The sequence below is a fragment of the Podarcis erhardii genome (genome assembly GCF_964252035.2).
Source record: "Podarcis erhardii genome assembly, chromosome: 7".
NCBI lineage: Eukaryota > Metazoa > Chordata > Lepidosauria > Squamata > Lacertidae > Podarcis > Podarcis erhardii.
This window is the reverse complement of record NC_138511.1, coordinates 92,022,472-92,031,404: the sequence shown is the minus strand read 5'-3', so window position 1 is coordinate 92,031,404 and position 8,933 is coordinate 92,022,472. Positions and strand designations below refer to the sequence as shown.

At 54.1% G+C, this 8,933-nt stretch overlaps 2 protein-coding genes across 2 annotated transcripts in view; one reads left to right on the top strand and one right to left on the bottom strand.

Moving 5' to 3' along the window:
* Nucleotides 1-380: 380 nt before the first annotated feature.
* On the top strand, nt 381-5,248 carry LOC309347751 (uncharacterized protein; the record flags this gene model as incomplete). The annotated part of the gene is made up of 2 exons (XM_081872522.1): nt 381-513; nt 3,054-5,248. Exon 2 carries the CDS (start codon nt 3,455-3,457, stop codon nt 5,246-5,248), a length of 1,794 nt encoding a protein of 597 aa, XP_081728648.1. The 5' UTR covers nt 381-513; nt 3,054-3,454.
* An 871-nt stretch (nt 5,249-6,119) lies between these two features.
* LOC309347750 (transmembrane protein 87A-like) overlaps nt 6,120-8,933 on the bottom strand; it is a gene marked incomplete at its 5' end in the record, with an annotated part of 35,777 nt that continues 32,963 nt past the window's right edge. Inside the window, one exon of the mRNA XM_081872521.1 lies at nt 6,120-7,943. Within this exon, the coding sequence (XP_081728647.1) occupies nt 7,902-7,943 (42 nt within the window). The 3' untranslated portion in view covers nt 6,120-7,901. The remainder of the gene's footprint in view (nt 7,944-8,933) is intronic.

Genomic DNA, 8,933 nt, shown 5'->3' with positions numbered 1-8,933 from the left:
AAGAGGAGAAAAAGAGGCCTGGTGTTTGCTTGCTGGGCTTCCGTTCCATCCCACCTTAGGAGCGTCTCCTCCTACCAATCCCCGCCCCCTCCATTCCCACGTTCCTGCAAGACGCGTGAATCCCAGCAGCCAGGTCCCTGTGCAAATCGGTGGGGTGCCTGCGTGCCGCTTAGCCCCTTCCTACGGGCCGCGAAGGAGAGAGCGGGCAGGCGGGCGGGCGGGGTCTGGGCACGTGGGGCCCGCCCGCGTGTCACGCGGGAACGTGTGAAGGGCGCCTTCCCGGGCGCGCCCTCCAGATGTTGCCACGGGGGGTGGGCGGCGTCCGAGGCTGCTCCTCCGCGCGGCCGGGAGCGCAAGGCGCGCTTCGGACCCGTGGCGGAGCCCGGTACGTGCGGAGGGGAGAGGGAGGGGTTCCTGGGAAGGAGAAGAAAGCGGAGCTGGCTGCGCCCGTCTCTGTTCCCGCCGCTGCAAGGCTGGCACGGATGCTCTGGGTACCAGCTGGGCATCAGTCAGGTAAAGGGGGTGCAGTGCGATCGCTGGGGGTGGGAGGGGGGTGTAGATCTAGCTGGGGAGTGGGGAGATGAAGGTCACCGCTGAAGGGGGGGGGGGTCCCCATACAGCAGCAGCAGGCAGGGCCAGGATGCTACGAGCGCCTTTGCGCAAATCTTGTGCGCGCACGGACCCAGGCTGCAAAGTCCTTGGGAAGCAAGGACTTACATGGCATGGTTGGGGGCGGAGGAGTCAAGCCGGGGGGGGGGGACACACGCATACTCGTGCCCCCATCCCCCGCCTTATAACCTCCAGAGGACGGGAGCTGCTCGGGGGTCGCTGCCTTCTGTCTCCCCACCGCCGCGCTCCGTGCGCCCTCCCCAGGATTAAAGGACTGGGCGGGGGGGGGGGAGGTTGCAAACCGAGGTGCCAGATTCCCACAGCCCTCCCAGCACATATCCAGCCCCGCATTCTCAGGCACTGCCTTAGGCAGTCTTGGGCACTCTGGGGCTGATGGGACTTGTAGTTCAAAACAGCTGGCCGTCTCCAGGTTGGTGAATCTGTTTTTAGTCTATTGCAGGAATCTTTCCGGCAAACATGGGGCTTGGATCCTGAGATGAAGAGTCCCATAGTTTACCGACTGAGCTATCCTAGAGGCTTTTTGAAAGTCGCAGAAAAAAATATTCTTACTATTTATAATATTGTTTTGAGGTTTTTTTGTGTTTTGTAATCAAGAGCTGTATACATTTTATGAAATGAAGCAAAAAATTTTTTGTTTTTGATTCGTCAGTCGAGCATGAGAATCTTAATTGTGGATTCAAATCCCATGTTGGGCAAAAGATTCCTGTCTTGTATGGGGTTGGACTAGATGACCATAGAGGTCCCTTCCAACTCTACAATTCTATGATTTTATTAAATAAATAGGGCTGAGGAAAGGTATACCAGGAGCAATTTGCCTGCTTGGTGTTGTTGGAAGTCACGTTTTGGGGGCTTTTTTTGAGCTCAAAACCTTATATATAATTGTGGAGTTGGAAGGGACTCTGGGGGCCATCTAGTCCAACCCCCTTGCAATGCAGGAATATGCAGCTGCCCCATACGGGGATCGAACCTGCGACTTTGGCGTTCTCAGCACCACGCTCTAACCAACTGAGCTATGCATGCATCTTGTCTTCCAACAAAATATACCCGGAGGCAGCTTGCGTTTGCAAAGTGGTGAGGCAGAGATGACTCTCTGTACATGCTCAGAAGTGTGCTTGCTAGTTTCCAAGGGCTCGAATCAGGCTATCCTTGCTCCCTAATCCTTCAAGAATGAGCACAAATGCAAGGTCTCTTCCCCGCTCCCTCCCTCCCTCCCTCGCTCAATCTCTTGCTGAGCTCAGCCTTCCTCAATATGAGCAGAGCCATAAGGGTCGCTGAGCAATGTTCTCCGGCTCGCTAGGAAAACAGCTGGGATTCTGGAGAGACGTTTTTTGCAGAACGTTTCACGGCCACAAGCTCTGTGCCAGTGGAGGGAGCCGGCAAAAGGCCAGAAATAGACGCAGCTCCCGGCTTTGCAGAAGGAAAACTATGTCCAGCCATCAAGGCAAAACAAAATGTACGCAGGGAGAGTTTGGCCTGTTCATCTCAAGCAGCAACACCAGGATTCCTAGGAATGGGGTGGTTTCTGAAGAGAGGTGGAGGGGCACCTGGGCGTAAGAAATCAAGTGGCTTCAAAGACTGGTCTCATGGACTGGTTGGATGCAGAGGAATGGTGGGAAGAACTGGCTGGGGAAGGGAAGGAGGTCCAGAGCCGGGGTGGTGGTGGTGGGACAATGATGAGCAATCAGAGGGAGAAGAGGGAGCCGACTGGGAGGAGGAAGTGGTGGTGGGAGCTGGAGAGGCAACAGGGCTTAGTGAGCAGGAGGAGGCTGTGGCAGAGAGCAGTCTAGACTCAGGCTGGAGAGGAGAGGGGGCCAAGAGGCAGAGATGGGTCAGGCTGATGAAGAGTCACAGGGATCTCCCCCTCCTGCTGCAACAAGCTCCCCTCCCGGCTGGTCTCCCAGGACCAGAAGAGGCACAAAAGGAGGTAGAGGAGAGGTTGGCTGCACCCAGGCACAGTCTCTGATTGCTTGGGGAAAGCCCTGGAGAGGGGGGGAACTTAGATGGCTGTGGGGAGACAGGGCAACTGATCCATGGGGCAAGACCTGCGGGGGATGAGTTGCTGCACTCATTAGGCCTGACACTTCTTTGCAGATCGCGCTTTTGCTAATAGTTAACGCCAACTTGCACAGTGTGATTTACTGCTGGCTCATTCGTGATCATTGGAGGAGCAGCATAGATGGTGCGCATCATCTGCGCATGCAGCATGTTCAACATCTCCAGCCAGGACTAGAAATGGGCTCTTTCTGAAGATTCCAGGGATTGAAGCGAGAGCCTTCCAAAGTCTGTTTCTCTGCCCAAAAAGGGGGCTTTGTGGGGAATCCTCAGTGGGCTCGCCACTCAGGGTATGTGCAGCCGTCCCCCTGGCTGTATAAATTTCCTAATTATTTGTTCAGTGGACATGCTTATTTTGTGTCGTTCTGCAGGAAGCCTGGCAAAGGAATGCCCCCTTCGTGCTTCCAAGCCTTTTCTGCATCCACATGAGCAGCAGCAGAGCCTGTGGACACACTGCAGATGGTAATAAAAAATTTGGCAAGGAAATACCTGATGGAGGAACGCTGTCCCCCGCCCATCTTGTCCCCCTCCCACCGCCCCAAAAAAACCTATTGGCAGCTGTTATTTGAAGAAGAAATATGTGAGTTTCGATACCTGCTCCAGCCTGGATTAAGAGCCATGAAGTTTTGAAGGAGGCTGACCACAGATGGAGGCAAGTGAGCCAAGAAACGCTGAGGGCTAGAATCACCACCAGCATCAATTTTTTAAAAAAAAAAGCCATCCCAGGAGCAAGGGACAAAAATAAACCGGAGCTCCAGGCAAGGAACAAAACATGCAGAGGATAACAGAGGCTCACCTTTCATTATCTTATGATATCAACAAACTCCCTTCGCTGGGAGGGGAAGCGTCAAGAAAGAGCCTGATTTCAAGGCCTTCTCCCGGGGCTGGGGGGTCCGTGAGCAAATCTGAGGCAGGAGAACCGTATCCCTCCGGAAGGGCTTTCTTCAAGGGGAGGTGCCCCTTCTGGCTGAAGAGGAAAGGGGCCGCCAATCCTCCTCAGATGGCCCCCAAGAGCCGCCTCTGCATGGAGGCCACTCACGAGAGCCCCATCCAGGCCGTCCGGAAGCCGGCCATGCGGGAAGACGCCCGAGGGCCGGACTCCGACGAGGAATCCGTGCGAGGGAAAAGCGGCACCTCTCTCCTCAGGAAACTCCTGTGCCTGAAGACGCCCACCGGTCCACCGGCATCACCGGCCCAGAGGGCGAGAGTCCGGTGCGGGCCTGTGGCCGCCCTCAGCAGAACCGCTGACCCGCAAGGGGAGTCTCCTCTGAGGTGGACGCCCAGAGCCAAGGCCCCGAGTCCGGCAGAGCCCAGCTCCATTGCGGAGACGGCGGCGGCCGATCCGGTGGACAGGTTTGTTGGCTGGTGGGTGATGAAGCCGTGGAGAGCTTTCAGGGCCATGCTGAGATCCAGAGCCAAGAAAAGGTCGGTTCTCCCAGAGAGCAAGAGAAGTCCCAAGGCGGTGGAAGAACGGGATATTCGTCTCCCCGCGGAGCCAGAAACCTCGCCCATCGCCAGGGTGGATGGATCCCCATGTTTTTCACCCACGGAGGACAAAACTCTTGCACCCGACGTGGGTGAAACTCAAGAGGAGGATGAAGGCGAGCACCTGAGCTCCAGGCGTGGGCTGGAGATCCATGGGCAGGCAGAGGACGATATTTCAGATCCTGCGACTGAACGGGAAGTGGACGAGCTCTGCACTTTCTTGAGCGAGGGAAGGCGGCTTCGGGAAGAGAGTCGAGGCCTCAGGGGCGTTTTCGAGTGGAGAGGAACTTACCACCTTCCTGGAGGGGAGGGAGGGGAGGCGGAAGACATCGCAGACCAGGCCCCTGAGCTGGGAGACTACGGGTACTGGGCCGAGGTGTCGGACGGAGAGGAACAGGCTCTTGCCGATCTCGCCGAAAACCCAGGTGGGCAGGGCATGCTGATGGCGACGAGAGATCTGGGCTGGCTGAACAGCGAGTTGCTGGTAAGCCCAGTGGTTGGGATGGGTGGAATGCAGGAAAAGCAGGGAAGGGAGGTTTCCGCCGCAAGCAATCCCGAAAGCCAAGCAACTGAAGGAGAGAACGGGCGTGCCAGCAGAGAGACCCAACACATCCGCCAGGAAGTGCTGCATCTTAGCAACTGCTCGGTTCCTCTGCCAGCCTCGCCACCTGGCAGAAGCCATGCCCTGGAACCAGACCCTTATGACGCTCCCAGGGCCTACATCACGGAGGAAGAAAGGGCGCCATCTCCTGGCTTCCCACAGACCCTGCTGACCCCCCTGGAGCCACCTCCCTCCCTTCCACCCAGAGGCCAAGGCCTTCAGGAGGGGCCACCCCCGTCAAGGCCCTGCCAGGCTCTCACCGAGGATGGAGGATGGGAAGTTTGCCAAAGGAGAGGGAGCTCCGGGCGGAAGCTGCCATCGCCCACGGAGGAACCCGAGGCAGAGCTGGGAGAGGACGACGACAAGCAGCGGCTCTACCAGGCTGCGGTGGAGATCGTGGGCGCCGCCATCGATGCCGCAGCAGAGCAGCTGGCAAAGGCGGCCGAGCGGGAGCAAGGGTCCAGCAGAGAAGTTCCTTGAGGTCCCCGTTCCTGGGGAGAGCAGAGAACTTTGAAAGCAAGCTTCGCCAACCTGGTGCCCTCCAGATATTTTTGAATCCAGCCCCCAGCCATGCTCTCATGCACCTCAGCTCTCCTGCCCGGCACTGGTGGGAGTTGAAGTCCAAGGCATTTGGGGGGCACCAGGTTGACAGAGCATGCTTTCAAGGCTTGGTTCAGGGGCCAGGCCTGCGCCTCCGTTCCCCTACTGCCTTCACCAGCCTCCCCACTTAATCCCTTAGTAATTTAAGGCATCCCCCATTTTTATTTTTTAAAAGACCCTTTTATTCCGGAGCCTGTGGGCAAGAGGAACAGGAGCGGAGGACTGGTGAGGTTTGACATGTCAAAAATACAATTAAACCTGTTCCAATGAAGTTTCCGTCTGCTCGTTTGTACCTCGCCCTCTTGCAGGGCTGGTTTTAGGAACTTAGGAGGTTTCTACTGAGTCAGACCATTGGTCCATCCAGCTCAACGCAGACTGCACTGGTTGGCAGCAGCTCTCCAGGGTTTCAGGAGGGGGGGGCGCCCTACGTGGAGATGAAAAGGGGATTGGACCTGCATGTAAAGCAGATGCTCTAACCATTGAGCAACAGTTGCCCTCAACCAGAACTGGGTATATGTTGTGACTCATTTTTTTGGGGGGGGGGTAGTCCAGAAAGTGGTACTGGACTCTCTGTTGAGCCCAGGGTCGCCTGTCCTCTCGCCTGAGACTTCTCAAATTTAGAGGCCCTTTGTGACAAAACCCTGGTGCCTTCTGCACTCAAAGCAGCTTCTGTCCCGATGAACCTCTGCACCTTCTCCCCAACCCGCGGGGGAACGCAGCAAACACACATACACACACACACACTAGGGGGTGAACTTTTTGTTCCTCTTTTTTTTTTAATAGGGCTGCATAAAAACACACACAGCTTTCCCTCCCCAAAGATGTATGTACAATTTCAAAAATAAATAAAAGGGTTTATTTGAGAAGAAATCCGACGTCCCCTCCCCGCGTATCCTCGAAAGCGTCACATCAGAAAGTCCGGCTGAAGTTTTGGGAACTTGAAAAAAGCTGTTCAGAAGAGCAAGCTTCCCAACGGGAGAATTCCGGGTGGAATTCTATATTTTATTTTTAGAAAATGCATCTTTTGAATGCAGAATCAAGGCAGAAAGCAACATATATCTATATATATCTCAAGTGGTCCAGGAAGGATCTTCCAGGGCAGCCTTCTCCAGCCAGGTGGCTGCAAAATGTTCTGGCCCACAGCTCCCATCAGCCTTTGCAATATACAGCTGTGCTGGCTGGAGCTGTTGGGAGTTGTAGTCCCGAACATCTGGAGGGCATCAGGTTGAGGGGAGGGAGAAGGCTGGCCTAGGAATAAAGGGGGGGGGAGGACGGGGTGGCTGCCATCCTTCTTCCGATCCAACGTGGAAGGAAAGGCTGCTTGCTGCCTGCTATTGCCCAAAGGACACTTAAAAGTGCTTTTTGAGGCTGCCGTTGTTGAGACAAGAACCACGCTGTGGTCTCAAGCAAGCTGGGCTCTCTGCGCTCCTCATATGGCTTCCCCTTCACCCTCAGTTTCCCTTATGCCCCCTAAAATAAACCAATCGGGGGCTTTTTCCCCCCCATACAGTTTCCTGCGGCTCAACACAGCTAGCTGCTGCGAGAAACTTGATTCCAGAGATCCAATGAAACTGCCCACCCTGTAGATCTGCCTGCCCTATAGATCTGCCTGCCCTATAGATCTGCCCCAATGCTCTCCTTGGCCATAAAAGTCAGCCTTTCCAACCTGCTACCCCTTTTCGTTGCAGAGTCAGGCGTGCCCCTTGCCTGCGTCTCCTCCGCAAAAAAACAGCTGCTGTCCCCCTAAAGCAGGTACCTCCAGGTGTTTTGGACTACAATTCCGATCATCCCTGATCACTGGTCCCGTTAACTAGGGATCATGGGAGTTGTAGTCCCAAACATCTGGAGGGCCAAGTTTGGGGGTGTCTGGCTTAAGGATTCCTCCAAAAAGAGAGGGCTGCCCGTTTAATGCCTCCCTTTAGGCAGAGCGCTTCCATGCGGTCAGAGAAGCAGCTTCGAAGCTGCGCAAGCCTTGGGTTCACCACCCTCCCTACCCCAGAACTTTGCACCCCGTCCCCACAAGTGACTCGGGTCCCAAACCAGCGTCAAGAGACCCAACTGTAAAAGTACCCCGAGGCCAATAGCAAAGGACACAAAATGGCGCTACAAAGAGTCCCCCTCACGCTTCCTCATCCGAGAAGGCCTGCTCCAAAACAGGGTTCGGGAAAGAAGTCGACAAGAAAGCAACGCCGGTCCGACTGTCCCGCAATCCCCCTCCTCTCCAGTGGGGGGCGCTGGCAATCTTGGCTGCATGCCTGCCCCCCAACTGGTGGGGTCAGGCGTAACGTCCTCGCCTGGCCAAAAAAGAAACAAACCCCCAAAAGCCTTGGAGCTCCATAGTTAGAGAAACACCAAAAAGTAATAAAATAATATTTTGACCATATACAAATATATATATATATATGTATATATATTATATATGTGCATGTGTAAAAAGGAAAAAAGGGAAAAGGACGACCATTGGCGACTCTTCGTCCGTTCCGAAATCCACTAGGAAAAGAGTGCGGCTGAGCGGCTCGGCCGGATCCAGACTTCATTCCATTTTGGACATTTCAAATTTCGTGGTCACTATTTCCTGTTTTTTGAGGGGGGGGGGTGGAGAGAGGGAGGACAAGGGAAAACCCACTTTTTACAAAAGCTTTAATACAGTATATTTCAGATAAGAACAGGAGCTCCTTTGCAGTTCTATCGTGATGGTTGTAAAAAGTTCTAACTGCTGTGACTTCACAGAAGCTCGGCCAATGGTTCTCACAGGCAAATTATTCGCTATAGGGAGGGATTGGGAAAACCATGTAACTTTAATTTTGTGGGCGTATTTGTTCATTAAAACCAGCCGTTGCCCAGGAGCAAATTAGAGGAACAGTCTGGGAGATGCTAGGTGGGAAAAAGGGAATTGACGCATAGGCCTTACGTTGTTTTATGATTAAGTAGATAAAGGGTATTCAGTGGACATACCATATTTTTCGCCCTATAAGACACACTTTTTTCCTCCTAAAAAGTAAGGGGAAATGTCTGTGCGTCTTATGGAGCGAATGCATGATCCCTGGAGCCGAATTGGCCAGGGGCAAAAAGCAAAACACACTTTTTTCTTTTTTTTAGAAAGAGGGACGGGGGTTTGAAACGAAGCCTTTGCCAACCGGGGAGAGAGATAAAGGACGCTAGTGATAAAGGAGGCTGCCTGGGAGGGGGGAGGTAAAAGCCCATGGATCCTCAGGAATTTTGCATTGGGTCACCCCAAATTCACCATCAGATCACATAGCATGTCTGTGGCCACAGCATGCACCCAAAATATCATGCAGCCACTGTTTTGTGGGGATGCAATTGTGCAAAAACGTGGTTACAAAGCACGGATCCACATGGATCCTCAGGATTTTTGCACTGGGCTACCCCAAACTCACCGTCAAATCACCTGTCTGTGGCCACAGCATGAACCACAAAAATCATACACCCACTGTTTCGTTCAGAATATTTTTTTTCTTGTTTTACTCCACTAAAAACTAGGTGCATCTTATGGTCAGGTGCATCTTATGGGGTGAAAAATGCGGTGGTTTATCCAGTTCTGGGT